The 16,386-nt window shown below is 40.7% G+C and overlaps 1 protein-coding gene across 3 annotated transcripts in view; it reads right to left on the bottom strand.

Annotated features, from left to right (window-relative positions):
* LOC131943204 (uncharacterized) overlaps nt 1-16,386 on the bottom strand; it is a 49,634-nt gene that overhangs the window by 27,645 nt on the left and 5,603 nt on the right. For all 3 annotated transcript variants that reach the window (XM_059303215.1, XM_059303219.1, XM_059303218.1), the window contains exon 2: nt 15,085-15,508. In XM_059303215.1, the coding sequence (XP_059159198.1) occupies nt 15,085-15,099 (15 nt within the window). In that variant the 5' untranslated portion in view covers nt 15,100-15,508. The remainder of the gene's footprint in view (nt 1-15,084; nt 15,509-16,386) is intronic.

The following is a 16,386-nucleotide window of genomic DNA, read 5'->3' as shown; positions in this document are numbered from 1 at the left end:
GCCAGACGGAGTAATTTCAGACTCGCGAAGATCGAGGAGAATGGTGGATTCTCAAAAACTGTCGCCTCTTTGTGGTTCGGTGCCAAAAAAGGCGTGGCTAAGACGCAAGCCTTTGACTGTGGGTCGGGCGCTGAATACCGTTTTAAATGTAACTATTAGTTATGGTGTATTCATTCCCGGGCAAAGACCCACACGACCCATCATAAAAACTTGTTCAAGATACAAGCACTTGAAGGTGACACCCCAGTCATCTAGCCCACTCCACACAAATACTGTGACACCTCCAGTCATCTCACACACTCCACACAAATACTGTGACAAATTCCAGTCATCTCATCCACCACAAACTCCATACTGAGTCGCCTTCAGTCATCTCACACACTCTACACACATACTGTGATACCTTCAAGTCACCCCACCCACACACATACTGTGACATCTTTAAGTCACCCCACCCACACACATACTGTGACATCTTTAAGTCACCCCACCCACACACATACTGTGACATCTTTAAGTCACCCCACCCACACACATACTGTGACATCTTTAAGTCACCCCACCCACACACATACTGTGACATCTTTAAGTCACCCCACCCACACACATACTGTGACATCTTTAAGTCACCCCACCCACACACATACTGTGACATCTTTAAGTCACCCCACCCACACACATACTGTGACATCTTTAAGTCACCCCACCCACACACATACTGTGACATCTTTAAGTCACCCCACCCACACACATACTGTGACATCTTTAATTCACCCCACCCACACACATACTGTGACATCTTTAAGTCACCCCACCCACACACATACTGTGACATCTTTAAGTCACCCCACCCTGACACATACTGTGACATCTTTCAGTCACCCCACCCACACACATACTGTGACATCTTTAAGTCACCCCACCCACACACATACTGTGACATCTTTAAGTCATCCCACCCACACACATACTGTGACATCTTTAAGTCATCCCACCCACACACATACTGTGACATCTTTAAGTCACCCCACCCACACACATACTGTGACATCTTTAAGTCACCCCACCCACACACATACTGTGACATCTTTAAGTCACCCCACCCACACACATACTGTGACATCTTTAAGTCACCCCACCCACACACAATTTTCAAACTTGACATATACACGATCTGTATCTTCAGCTTTGGTTCAATGGACATTTCTGAGAAATTTGTTCAGGATCTCTCGCATGCTCGATGTATATCGTATGCATAAAATCACTTCAATGTGTCATCCTGTGTGCGATTTGATACTGGCTGACTAGGAGATATCATCGTTTTAGGATAGGAATCGGAAATCAGGTTGTTGTTAAAGAAAACAGGAAGGTTTGGAGTTATATTATAGGGCTAATGGAGAAATGGTGTGGCTAACGAATCTGTTTCTGTCTATATCAGATACAGATAATATCAGACACAGAGAATATTATATACAGATAATATTAGATACAAATAATATCATATACAGATGCAGATAATATCAGATACAGATAATATCAGATACAGATAATATCAGATACAGATAATATCAGATACAGATAATATCAGATACAGACAAATAGCAGATATAGGCAATATCAGACACAGACAATACCAAATACAGACAATATCAGATACAGACAATACAAGATACAGGCAATACCAAATACAGACAATACCAAATACAGACAATACCAAATACAGACAATACCAAATACAGACAATACCAAATACAGACAATACCAAATACAGACAATACCAAATACAGACAATACCAAATACAGACAATACCAAATACAGACAATACCAAATACAGACAATACCAAATACAGACAATACCAAATACAGACAATACCCGATACAGACCATAGTACAAACAAAACAGACCAGACCCAGGCCAGAAAGAAGCAGCAGAAGACGACGGGTCCACTCGAGCAGTTTCTCACAATATTTATCCCATGGTCAGTCAAGCGTGTCCACACGAAGACATCTACATTTCCCAGGGTCTATTGTGTGCCTGCAAGGGGGGAGGGGGTGGCAGGAAGGGGCACAGCGAGCGTGGGGAAACGACAAACCGTTGACGAAGTTTTGTCGCAGTGTTTTCAAACCGATAGAAGACAATTCCAGCCATCTCTTTAATGATGCAGATAGATTACAGATAAAAGCATTTATATATGCGAACCCGTAACGCGAGACGTATGAATACGAAATGCTACGACAATAGGACTAACTATGTAATGTTGTTGCCTACATTACCTATAGACGTACAGTTGGGGGAAGAAAAAATCAACTTAGAACACGAGACATTATGACACAATAGTTCAAGAAGTATTTTATGTTGGCCGTAACACGCAAAGGTTATATGGATAAGCATTGGGATGTGAAGGGCTTTAGAGTCAGCGAACTTTCCAGAAGATCTCCCTTCAGACCCGTCGTGCCAGAGCTGAGGGGGGGGGGGGAAGGAAGGTGGGCCGGTGTGTGCCATTGTTTCAGGTAGGTAAGTAAGCGAGCGTCACGCATGGCTAGGCACAGCTTGAGGGCACCGACCCAGGTCCCGTCACAGATAACAACCTTCAAGGGTCAGGTTATGTGTGTACTATTGGCCAGTCGCTGGGGGGATTAGCCAGGGTTAAGGTTTGGGTTGTCTCTAGGGGGGGGGGGGGATTAGCCAGGGTTAAGGCTTGGGTAGTCGCTGAGGAATTGGATTAACCCTGGTTAATATGTAGGGTGGGCAGTTGCTTAGGGATTAGCCAGGGTTAAGGTTTGGGTTGTCTCTAGGGGGGGGGGGGGGATTAGCCAGGGTGAAGGCTTGGGTAGTCGCTGAGGAATTGGATTAACCCTGGTTAATATGTAGGGTGGGCAGTTGCTTAGGGATTAGCCAGGGTTAAGGTTTGAGTAGTCTCTGGGGGTTTATCCAGGGTTAAGGTTTGGATAGTGGGGGTGGGATTAGCCATGGTTAATAATGTAGGGTTGGCATTCGCTGAGGGATTAGCTAGGGTTAAGGTTTGGGTAGTCCCTGTGGGGATTAGCCAGGGTTAAGACTGTATTTTGGGTAGTCGCTGCAGGATCAGTGTTTCTTCCAGACTTTTTTCTCCGGGGGGGGGGGGGCAGTTGAAATTTTCGGGGGGGGGGGCGGTAGACTTTCTTCGGGGGGGGGGGCGGTAGACTTTCTTCGGGGGGGGGCGGTAGACTTTCTTCGGGGGGGGGGGGCGGACACATTTAAAAGTATATATTTTCTATATAAATTATATAAATTTCATTTCGTTCGGGGAGGGGGGGGGTACAAAATTTCCGGGGGGGGGGGGAGGGGGGCAGAGCCCCCCCCCCCCGAAGAGATGCCTGGAAGAAACTCTGTGCAGGATTAACCCTGGTTAAGACTTGGACAGTAGCTGGAAGATTAGCCTTGGTTAAATATATACATTGGGTGCAACTAAAAAAAAATAATTTCAGGGCCTAAGTTGATTTGGAGGCTGACAGTAGTCACATATTTAGTTCTTGCAAACCGGATATATTTGCAGCAAGACAATCTTGTATCTAAAACAGTTTGTTAAATCACTGGTATTGTGTGACATATATACCACGCTTTGTTTAGGGTCTGTTGTCAACATAACAATCTCCTGTTAAGACTCCACAGATCATACACCATATGACATCACGGCGTCTCAGAATATCAGCTACATAGGTGAAAATCTGGGGAGAGGCTTAAAGAAATGAGCACCACTGGTCATAAACGGTTCCTCGGTTATTTACTAACAGATTATTTTTTTACATGCAGGATGTAGTTTTAGTTAGATCAGTGGTTCTTAACATGGGTTCAATGGAACCCCAGGAGTTTGTGGAGTATCAGGGGATCGGCAGAGGCCTAGACACAAATTCGACTCGTATGATTCACAATAGGATTTTGTTATTGCGAACGATATAGCTATAAAGGGGGGGGGGGGTTCGGTGAATGCGGGTATGAAACTGATGGGGCTCGGTCATTCTTAACAATGTTAAGAACTGCTAAGATCAAAAGGGTTGATACGTAATTACTATTGTTGGCTTGTTTTACAGATCGCAGAAAGTTCAACACTACATCTTGAGTAGATAGAGACAGGACAGCCTTGTGTACAGCCACTTTGATAGAGACAGGACAGTTCTGTGTACAGCCACTTGGGTAGATAGAGACAGGACAGTCTTGTGTACAGCCACTTGGGTAGATAGAGGCAGGACAGTCTTGTGTACAGCCACTTTGATAGAGACAGGACAGTCTTGTGTACAGCCATTTGGGTAGAGGCAGGACAGTCTTGTGTACAGCCACTTGGGTAGAGACAGGACAGTCTTGTGTACAGCCACTTGGGTCGAGACAGGACAGTCTTGTGTACAGCCACTTGGGTAGAGACAGGACAGTCTTGTGTACAGCCACTTGGGTAGAGACAGGACAGTCTTGTGTACAGCCACTTGGGTAGATAGAGACAGGACAGTCTTGTGTACAGCCACTTGGGTAGAGACAGGACAGTCTTGTGTACAGCCACTTGAGTAGAGGCAGGACAGTTTTGTGTACAGTCACTTGGGTAGAGGCAGGACAGTCTTGTGTACAGGCACTTGGGTAGAGGCAGGACAGTCTTGTGTACAGGCACTTGGGTAGAGACAGGACAGTCTTGTGTACAGCCATTTGGGTAGAGGCAGGACAGTCTTGTGTACAGCCACTTGGGTAGAGACAGGACAGTCTTGTGTACAGCAACTTGGGTCGAGACAGGACAGTCTTGTGTACAGCCACTTGGGTAGAGACAGGACAGTCTTGTGTACAGCCACTTGGGTAGAGACAGGACAGTCTTGTGTACAGCCACTTGGGTAGATAGAGACAGGACAGTCTTGTGTACAGCCACTTGGGTAGAGACAGGACAGTCTTGTGTACAGCCACTTGGGTAGAGACAGGACAGTCTTGCGTACAGTCACTTGGGTAGAGGCAGGACAGTTTTGTGTACAGTCACTTGGGTAGAGGCAGGACAGTCTTGTGTACAGCCACTTGGGTAGAGACAGGACAGTCTTGTGTACAGGCACTTGGGTAGGTAGAGGCAGGACAGTCTTGTGTACAGCCACTTGGGTAGAGACAGGACAGTCTTGTGTACAGCCACTTGGGTAGAGACAGGACAGTCTTGTGTACAGCCACTTGGGTAGATAGAGACAGGACAGTCTTGTGTACAGCCACTTGGGTAGAGACAGGACAGTCTTGTGTACAGCCACTTGGGTAGAGACAGGACAGTCTTGTGTACAGCCACTTGGGTAGATAGAGACAGGACAGTCTTGTGTACAGCCACTTGGGTAGATAGAGACAGGACAGTCTTGTGTACAGCCACTTGGGTAGGTAGAGGTAGGACAGTCTTGTGTACAGCCACTTGGGTAGATAGAGACAGGACAAGGTTGTCCTTGGATACTAGTTCAATTAGCGTCAGGACAATGTTGCTTTTCTTACATGCAATGAGTTTCATTTTTCGTTCTTCTGCTCCAGCCTTCAGCGGGATTCGAACCCTCGTCTCTAAATGTGTACACAACTTTGTCACCGTTCGTTGAGAAAGTTTAATTGAGACAAGTTGTGTAAGTCGAGAGCTGACATAAACAGAGCAATGAAGATGATACATGACACTGTCATACTGCAGTTAACGGTCACGTGATCCAGCAGTTTTTGTTATTGGTAGTCAGGAATTCTTTCTTGTGTGGGTGGTGGTGGGGGGGGGGGGGGGATAAGGGAGGATTTGAAAACTTTTTGTCAACCTGATGTTTGTTGACAAATTTGTTGATTTGATCGACATACTTTAATGGCGTACATCCAAGACAGGGGTGGGAAGGGTGGGGGAGGGGCGGTACAGTTATCGGGTCGGGAATGGGATGGGTGGGGTACATGCAGGTCAACGGCACTTACGGTAATGCTTATGTGACCTCCCCATCCACCTTTCATGTTTACAAGTAAACAAAACACGCGAGCTTCTGTATGTAGGAAATTGGTCGATCGGACACACAATATGATAAGCTTGGTTAGATGGACATACAACATTATAAGCTTGGTTAGATGGACATACAACATTATAAGCTTGGTTAGCTGGGAATACAACATTATAAGCTTGGTTAGATGGACACAACATTATAACGTCGACACATTATAACGTAGGCAATATGACAGAAACATTATAACGTCGACACATTGACACCCCACATTATAACGTAGGCAATATGACAGACACATTATAACGTCGACACATTGACACCCCACATTATAACGTAGGCAATATGACAGACACATTATAACGTCGACACATTGACACCCCACATTGTAATGTAGGCAATTTGACAGACACATTATAACGTAGTCCAAATGACAGCCCACGTAATAGGGCTGGTAAGTAGGTCACCAACCAGCTCTATCGCTCATGCAGGTTTTATTGAGCCGTAGAACTGGTTGGTTACCTACTTACCAGCCCTATAACGTAGGCATATTGACACCCAGCATTATAACGTAGGCATATTGACACCCATAATTATAACGTAGGTATATTGACACCCAGCATTATAACGTAGGCAGATTGACACCCAGCATTATAACGTAGACACACTGATACACCGTTACAACGCAGGCAGATTGACACCCAGCATTATAACGTCGACACTTTGACACCCAACACTTCACGATGCTCAACAGTATCTACACAAGGAGCGATCGAGTTTCAGTTGACCTTTGAACTTGTGTATCCGGTAAACACATAGTTTTTCAATCAAGAGATAACAAATATAATTTTTTAAATTAGATCTACTTCAGATCTAATTTTATTTCAGCCAAGATCTAGGTTTTACTCGTTCAGATCTAATTTTTAAAAAAAAATTTTCCCAAAAAAATTCTTTTAAAAATTCAGAGACGCAATAAAAAATATTATCTTTCGAAATCTTAATATTTTATTTAAAAAAATATTATAAACAAATGTTTAATGCAAATTTTTAAAGTTACTTTATCTTAGTAAATAAATTATTACGCCTAGCGAAAAATAGTATTTTCATTTCAAAGTCTGAATGCGATTTCGGATTTCCCGTAAACCGAACACTTCTTTGATGCTGCAGTCTAACTCGTGTGTATATTTGCATACTTTTAAAATTTCTTTCTGCTATACTTAAGTTCGTTTGCACAGGTAAATCCGGATACTTCAGTCTCATTAGATAGCAGCCGATTAACCACGTGATCAGCAATCTTCTCGGTTCTCACGATTTTGAAAAAAAAAGTTGGACAACTTTTTTTTTGTCGCCTGAAGACCAAAGTCTTTATCTAATCACCGTGGACGTTATCTGGAGATCCAGGTTGCCGGTTCATGCTCGGCTGACCAATCAAAAGCCTGGTTACGTTAGTGGTTGGGCCTGTCTTGGTTGTTGTGATACCAATGTGGAGATCAACAAGGCAGACCGCACTAAGTAGGGCATGTGATAGAAGGATAGGTACAGTATTGGGCAGTGGAGTCAGGAGATCAATAAGACAAATACAAACACAGCATAGGGCAGAGTCAGGTACAGAACTAGGCAGAGGAGTCAAAATATCAACTACAGACAGCACTAAGTAGGGCCGGTGATTAAAGGACAAGTACAGCAGTGGGCAGAGTCGGAAGATCAACAAAACATACACAGCATTGGGCAGTGGAGTCAGGAGATCAATAAGACAAATACAAACACAGCATAGGGCAGAGTCAGGTACAGAACTAGGCAGAGGAGTCAAAATATCATCTACAGACAACACTAAGTAGGGCAGGTGATCAAAGGACAGCTACAGCATTGGACAGAGGAGTCTAAATATCAACAAAACAAACACAGCATTGGGCAGAGTCAGGAGACAAGACAGGTACAGCATTGGGCAGTGGAGTCAAAAGATCAACAAAACAGGCACAGCTTAGGGCAGAGTCAGGAAATCAATAAGACAGGCACAGCATAGGGCAGAATCAGGTATAGCATTGGGCAGAGAAGTCAGGAGATCAATAAGACAGGTACAGAGAGTCAGATTATCAACCGGGCAGACAAATATTCATAGGTGAAACAGTCCAGTCAAAATACACCTGGTCATGTCTTATATAATCCAAAAAGTCCGGATATAGGGGGTCGGTAAAGGTGATCATTTTTTTTATTGAAATCCAAGCCTCGATTAGTGATCATAAAACAAATATCGATCAGCTATAGGGCTTTTGTAACTGTACTGATAACGATACTTCCCCAACTACTTACATTAATCCTACATGAATCCTAACCCCAGAGGTTAAAGTAGTTCTAGGCACATATCAGGATAATGGCTAATCGATAAGAATAGAGAACCATTAGGCAATTACAGAGAATGTGGGTTAAGGTGAGTTGACAAACTTGTTTAGTTGCCTGTAAGGGAATGGCCATACTAAAACTTAGGACTCTTGATTTCCTCTGCTATCCAAAACTTATATGTGTGTGTTATTTCTTAAGATATCAGTAGTTGAGATTAGCTTTGAACTAGTACATAGGAGAAACGTCTCAAAAACTGATCAGAGGCGTAGCGAGGGGGGGGGGGGGCGGGGGGGGGGGGTACATATGTCCCCGGGCGCCGACCCTAGGGGGTGCCAAAATGGGTTTGAAAAAAATATATTAAAAGCCCATTTTAGTTGCAGTTTTGCATTATAAATATAAAAAATATATGGGGGGGGGGGGGGAGCCAAATTGAAAGTTTGTCCGGGGGGAGGGGGGGGGGGGGCGGGCGCCAAATTGAAAGTTTGTTCCCGGGCGCCGGGAAGGGCCGCTACGCCTCAGGTTGGGATAGTTATATAACAGTGGGTGTGGTCCTGGGGACAAAGCTTGTTTCATTGACTTGCCAACTAAAAGTGAAACAAGTAAACCTTAATTTAATTTTTTATTAGTGAGCTGATTTGGGAAGCAGTGGCGTCACTAGGTTGGGTGTCACATATCACACCCCCCCCCCCCTCCAAAATTTTTTCACATTATATTTTGATGACGATCGAACCACAACCTTCGGGGGTAGTGGTCATGGACTCTACCACTCGGCCATCAACACAGCTGCCCAAATGTGTAACATCAAAACAATCTTCGGGTATACCTGACCTTTAACCTCTGTCCCCCATAAGTGTAGATAGACAGTCGAGCCACGACACACCTAGACAGCCTTAGCATATAAAATATATCCATCACGGTATATTAGAAGGGGAATCAAATTGCAACTTGCTTGAAAGGACCGTACGCCATTTCTCTGGCAAAACACGAGGTTCTCAAACGTTCGGTCATCTGATCCTGGATGTGTTTGTTGACATCTTTATACCATCTGTGTCTGTAAACATCTTTATACCATCTGTGTCTATTAGACATATTTATACCATCTGTGTCTATAGACATCTTTATATCATCTGTGTCTGTAGACATCTTTATACCATCTGTGTCTGTAGACATATTTATACCATCTGTGTCTATATATACATCTTTATACCATCTGTATCTGTAGACATATTTATACCATCTGTGTCTGTAGACATATTTATACCATCTGTGTTTGTAAACATCTTTATACCATCTGTGTTGGTAAATATCTTTTTATCTTCTGTGGCTTATCTTTAAACTAGACGAACCCCAAATATACCCACATCACATACACACATACTTAACTGTATATATATATATATATATATATATATATATATATATATATATATATATATATATATATATATATATATATATATATATACATATATATATATATATATATAAATATATATATATATATATCTATAATAATAGTTTCGCTGTCTGTCTATCTATCTATCTGACAAGAACGCTCTAGAGAAAACACAAGGAAAATAAAAACATGCACAGTAATTCGAAAAACGAAGTATGACGTCGACACATTTAGCGCACAGAGTAGAAAATAATCTCAAACCCAGAGAGTGCTCAAAGTTATATGACGTCATTGATTTTCGCGTTAACATTGAATAAAAAGGAAATGTTGTCTAATCTTAATGGTTTGCGTGAAGAGTTTCTTGCATACAATTCTTCGGGTAGGGGCGAAGCCCCACCCCCCGCGTAAGAATGTCTGAGACCCCCCCCCCCCTCGGGGAGGGGGCGGACACTGGAAAAAGTATATAATTATATTTCGTTGAATGGGACGGTAGACATGTTTTTTTTTTGGGGGGGGGGGGGGGTGGGGGGGGTGGGGGGGGTGGGGGGTGTGGTGTGTGTGGGGGGTGGGGGGTGGTGTGTGTGGGGGGTGGGGTGGTTTTAGTTTAGACTTTTTCCTCCCCAGAGAGGGGTGGGGGTACTTGAAATTTTCGGGGGCGGGGGTAGAATTTTCGGGGAAGGGGCGGACACTGGAAAAAGTATATAATTATATTTCGTTGAATGGGACGGTAGGCATGTTTTTTTTTTGGGGGGGGGGGGGTGGAGGGGTGGGGGGGGTGGTGTGTGTGGGGGGGGCGGTGTGTGGAGGGGGCGGTGTGTGTGGGGGGTGGGGGGTGGGGGTGGGGGGTGGTGTGTGGGGGTGGGGTGGGGGTGGTGTGTGTGGGGGGGGGGGTGGGTTGGTTTTAGTTTAGAGAAAAGAGACAGCACTATCAAGCTAGCGCCCGGTGTATCCTTCCTCAACGGGCCATTTTTCTCGTATATATATATTTATATATATATATATATATATATATATATATATATATATATATATATATATATATATATATATATATATATATATACATAAGTGCAGATATTTACATATAAATAAGCGCAACCACTTGTGAAGCTCCACTCTCCCCCACTTTATTTTTGCGTCTCTTTAAACTTTAAATACGTGGCATATAGATATAACTGGACATTTCTCCCCCCCCCCTCTCCCACCAATGTAGGCCTCTCCCCAAACAAAACGTTTAAAATTTTCTTTGTACGCCAGCTTTGGCGCTGTCTCAGATCTACATAGATGTCACCGTTGAATCAGGCCATTATCTACACGCTGAATGTGAACACCCGAAGTCTTTTGGGTAGTGAAGATTTCTGGCTCCTACAAGATAGAATTTTATTTGTGTGACGCTTCAGTGGAGTGCCACAACATAGGCATCATGTGACTGGCGACATTTACACACAAAATATTTTTGAATTTGGGTGAAAAAACGAAAATGAAAAAAAATTAAGAAAAAAAAAGTTAATGATTTAACAACTTGATAGACAGTATCTAGTGATCAAAATTGTTTAACAAAATATCTGAAAATATAGTTTTAAAATAATCATCCATGTTAATGAATCGTTTAATAATTAAGGTGGTTAGGGTGTTATTTTTAACAGGCAAGACCACATTTGTTGAGGTCTAGCTGATTTATGAGTGGGTACAGATGAGCCGTCAGTTTCGATGTTAAAACTAAAAAACGGAGTCAATTAAACGATTCGAAATTTCATTAAACCTAAATGATTGTGACTTCGATTCGCAACTGTGTTGTGTTATTTTTAATTATTTATCTCAATAACAATTAGCAGTTCATTAATTCCAGGGTGGGGTGGATGTATGGGGATGGGGGAGAATGATTGTAGTCATATGGCACCCACCTTCTATGTTATTAACAGCAGCGGTTCTTTGTTTTATCATTTTATTTCTTTGTCTTGTTAAATTATTTAAAAAGAAATATTGTAATGTATTTCCAAGATTCTAAATTTTATTTTTGTGTCCATATTTTTTCTTTTCTTGAATTACTTAGAATTCTTTTTAAAGAAATGTCATATATTTCTATTGTAAGCCGGATCAAGTTACTACCTCTTGATGAAAAAAAATGGTTTAAAATTTCCAATTTGTCCTGCAAGAAATGGCCAGATAAATTCATAACATCAAACAATTTTTTTTTAAAAGCATGTATGTAGATGTCTAGTGCACAAGATCCCACCCTAACATCACTATCTCTCCCAGTCCATAATCGTCAATCAACAGCTTTTCTTCCGGAACCGTGACACACCTATGTTGGTCTCGTTTTCAGCTCGCCCAGATCTGAATCTCTCATAACAACTGTAAAGCAGCCACTCATGCAAAAATTAACCCTTCACGAAATTCGATTTTAATTTTTTAAATTAAAATAACAACATCAATAAGTATCTTAAAGATACACCGATTAGAGTTTTAAAGTTAAAAAAATAAAATTAACCCATCAAGGGAAATAACTCATAAATAAAATTTAAGGGTAGACAACCATGTGCTGATTTTTTTCTTTTTACCCAGGTGTGTGCACCAGGTGTGGCATTGCTGAGAGCAGTAAGGTCGTTCAAAAACTAAAATATCTGTTTTACGGTCAAGGGACACCATCTTTTATAATGTAATGGAACATTTACATAATCACCACCCTTAAATTTAAATAACATTGTCGCCCCCCCCCCCCTAGCATGAACTCAGTCAAAAAAAGTTTTGTATTATAAGATCACATGTTTGAAGAAATCACACCTGATGTTTTTTATTACAACCGAGAAGCTTCTGTTCATAAAAATAAGAATGTGTAAGCCGGTAATGTTTCTTACCCTAACACCCCCCCCCCCTCCCCCACCTCCACCCCTGCTGTTCTAAACTAGACACTTCTAGCACCAACTGAACTAAGAAAAACAGATGTAATCCCATAAAATAATACCCAACCTCCACCCACTCCAGTGTAAAATAATAAGTGCACAATTTTTTTTTTCTTTTTCAAAATTGAGCAATTTTCAAAACCCAGGGAGTTAACTCTCAGTTCAATTTCAACTAGTAACCATATAGCGGATAGAGTAGCATCCCCTTGTTTTATCAGCTGTAGTATCAACGCAGGTAAGATATAAATAGCTGTAACTGTTTTTTAAAAATAAAAAATAAAGTGACACTTGTATCGTACAGGATCAATGGCGCTTGTCCCCCTGGCAACAATGGCCGATATCACGTGATCTACTCTCGATATGACACGTGACACCGCCGCAACACCCACGGGTTGGTCACATGACCTGCACTAAAGTTGCATGTCATTTCAATAGTTCAATGTCACGGTGTTCTATAGAGATAAGAGAAGTGTTCAGCGCTAGGCACTTGATGGTGTAATAGGGAGTTGCCATATCTACCTGCTTACACTTGTGTGTTAAAAACATGCTTACACTGGTGTGTTTACATCTTGCTTACACCGATGTGTTGACAACTTGCTTACACCTGTGTGTTGACAACATTCTTACACCTGTGTGTTGACAACATTCTTACACTGGTGTGTTGACAACTTGCTTACACTGGTGTGTTGACAACTTGCTTACACTTATATCTTGCTTACATTGATATGTTCACATCTTGTCTAGATTGATGCGTTAACAACTTGCTTTGTTTACATCTACTCCCCCCCCCCCACCCCCATCAATGCGCTTCATTCTTGTTTACATTGGTAGTTAACACGTTACCCATAGTGATGTATTTTGTTCACTTTTCCCCTAAACTATTTTACACCTTATTGTGTGCATTAAATTTTCCCCTTCTTGCCTAGATCAATGCCTCCACTCCTTGCCTACACCAATAATCCTTAATCTTGCCTACATTACTGGTTTTTTAATTTCCTACCATTTCTTGTATACATCAATGTTACCAGTCCTTGCCTAAAATAATATTCTTATTACTTGAATATATTAGTTCTCCCTCTCTTAATTTCTTATTCCCACATCTTGCCTACCTAAATCTTCCAGCTCCTTGCCTACCTTAATCTTCCAGCTCCTTGCCTACCTTAATCTTCCAGCTCCTTGCCTACCTTAATCTTCCAGACCCTTGCCTACCTTAATCTTCCAGACCCTTGCCTAACTAAATCTTCCAGACCCTTGCCTACCTTAATCATCCAGACCCTTGCCTACCTTAATCTTCCAGACCCTTGCCTAACTAAATCTTCCAGGCCCTTGCCTACCTTAATCTTCCAGACCCTTGCCTAACTAAATCTTCCAGACCCTTGCCTACCTTAATCTTTCAGCCACTTGCCTACATAACGGGTCCCACAACTTTCATACAATAACACAATGACATCCAACCTACACCAAACAAACTCCTCGTGTCTCAACTATTTCTGCCTTTCCCTTCCTTGTCCAGAGCTAATGGCCTTAGTTCTGCCAGAATAATTCCTGCGTTATACTTACATCCTGCTTCTGAATGTCAACAAGGTTACATGAATTCAACACTAACTCGTCTTTCTACTTAATACGATAACAAACACCCCCTCCTATATATACACACACACACACAAACACACACACACACACATACACATATATATATATATATATATATATATATATATATATATATATATATATATATATATATATATATAATACACTAAAGCGACATCTAACAGTCGAAACGTGTATCTAATTTTATAACATTTCATTTTTTAGTTTACCTTTGGTTGAAGCCGACAGTGTAATTATTGTATTCCCATACATATCCTAAAACCCTACTAGTTTTGTCTGCCGCATAAGTAGTGAACTAACAGATAGTTTTATAATAGGGTTCCCAGGACAAATATTTTATCTATAGAACATTTATCATAGTTCCAGCGGCCACAACCTGGTGATATTTTTTATCCGACAACCGTTATCTGTAGGTCTCTTGAGTCACAGTTTTATACATCAGTTATGATTGATTAGGTTGTATCGGGTTTCAGCATGAATCAGCATGTTTTTTAGGATTATATATATATATATATATATATATATATATATATATATATATATATATATATATATATATATATATATATATATATATATATATATATATATATATATATACATTATTATATTATATTTAAACAGGTCACACAGACAACTTTCATTGATACAAAAATGTGTCTTGGAAAACAAGAGCAAAGAGTAGGATGTTATACACCTGTACAAAAGATAGTTTCATTGAAATTGGCGATTTTATTTCCAAGAAAGCTTGCTCTAAATATAACTTGTCCTTTGGCAGAGCAAGAGTCGTACATGAATAACTTCATTAGATTTATTTTTTTGTGTAACGAAGTCAAAGGGAGGTAACAGAATTTAATATTAAAATATTTTGAATTTACGCAGTTACCTACCTTTATTATTCTCATTTTGATTAACAGACAAGTATCCGCAGGAATAGAAACCAATGGTGTAATCCAACTCCGGCATTATACGGGAGGTAATCCAGGAAATACTACAAACACACCTCCACAAGGACATTAACTGTTCCTTTCAATGAATTCACTTTGGGTGTCAACATGGTGTAGACACATACACAACACTAAAAAATGTTGAGAACCTGCCAGTAGTTCCAACTGGTAAATCCACTGGTAAATCCAACTGGTAAATCCACTGGTCAGTCCAACTGGATAAATTACTATCAACTTTTGACGTTCAGAATCCACGGATGGGGTCCGCTAAATTTTCCTGAGTTTGCACAAGGGAAGTAATCCATTAAATAGTAACCCGTAATTACGTTTTCATCAGTAGCCTCCCTTGTAAATTTCATTTGTTGTTCTGTAAATATATTAAAAGAAAAAAAAGATCAAATTAATCAAAGTTAGGCGTAATTAGAAGTAATTTAGCATAGTAAAACGCCTGGTCAGTATCGAACCAGACATTACATAATTGTCCATCGTTTAATAGTCCGTTGGTCAAAATACAGGAAAGGCTGATGTGACAATTTTAGTGTCTGACTTGTGTTAGTCACTTATTATTTTCAAACAATTATTAAAAAAAATATTTTTATTAAAAGAAAAAAAAAAAACAACAAAATAAATAAAAACCCACCGAAAACAAATAAACAAAAAAACAAAACCAAGACAAAGAAATTATGTTCAAAATAATATCGGAAACAAATAATTCAAATTAAAAAAAAAAGCAAAAACAAAACAAAAAAAACAAACAAAACCCCACAACCAATGAATAAACAAACATACAAACAAAACCAAAGCCATAATTTTTTAAAAATTTTAAATGAAAAAAAAAAAAAGAAGTTCCCCCCCCCCCCCACCCCCACCCAAAAAAAAAAATTAAAAAAAAACAACTTAACAGCAAACAATAAAAACAATCAAAATAAAAAGCGAACCAAAGAGAAAAAAGCCATAAAAAAAACCAAAAAAAAAAAAAACAACAACAAACAACTAAACGTTGTGTGTAAGTTGCATGAGGTTATATCAACATTGCTACTGTTGTCAGGGGGCCACACAGTCAGCTGTCACTACCAGCCAGAGAGTCAGGCGCCTACTGTCATGTGACACACGTCAAAAGTGAACCACTGCCACACGGCGGGTGTCATAGTGTCACTATCAGCGGTCGACATTATGTCACTATCAGCCATGACTCACTCTGGCAAATATATTACCATACACGTCTTTTATTATTACTAGTGAAAT

Source organism: Physella acuta, unplaced genomic scaffold (assembly GCF_028476545.2).
Source record: "Physella acuta isolate Inbredline_101_S28 unplaced genomic scaffold, ASM2847654v3 ptg000446l, whole genome shotgun sequence".
NCBI classification, from domain to species: domain Eukaryota; kingdom Metazoa; phylum Mollusca; class Gastropoda; family Physidae; genus Physella; species Physella acuta.
This window is presented reverse-complemented; position numbering and strand designations above follow the sequence as displayed.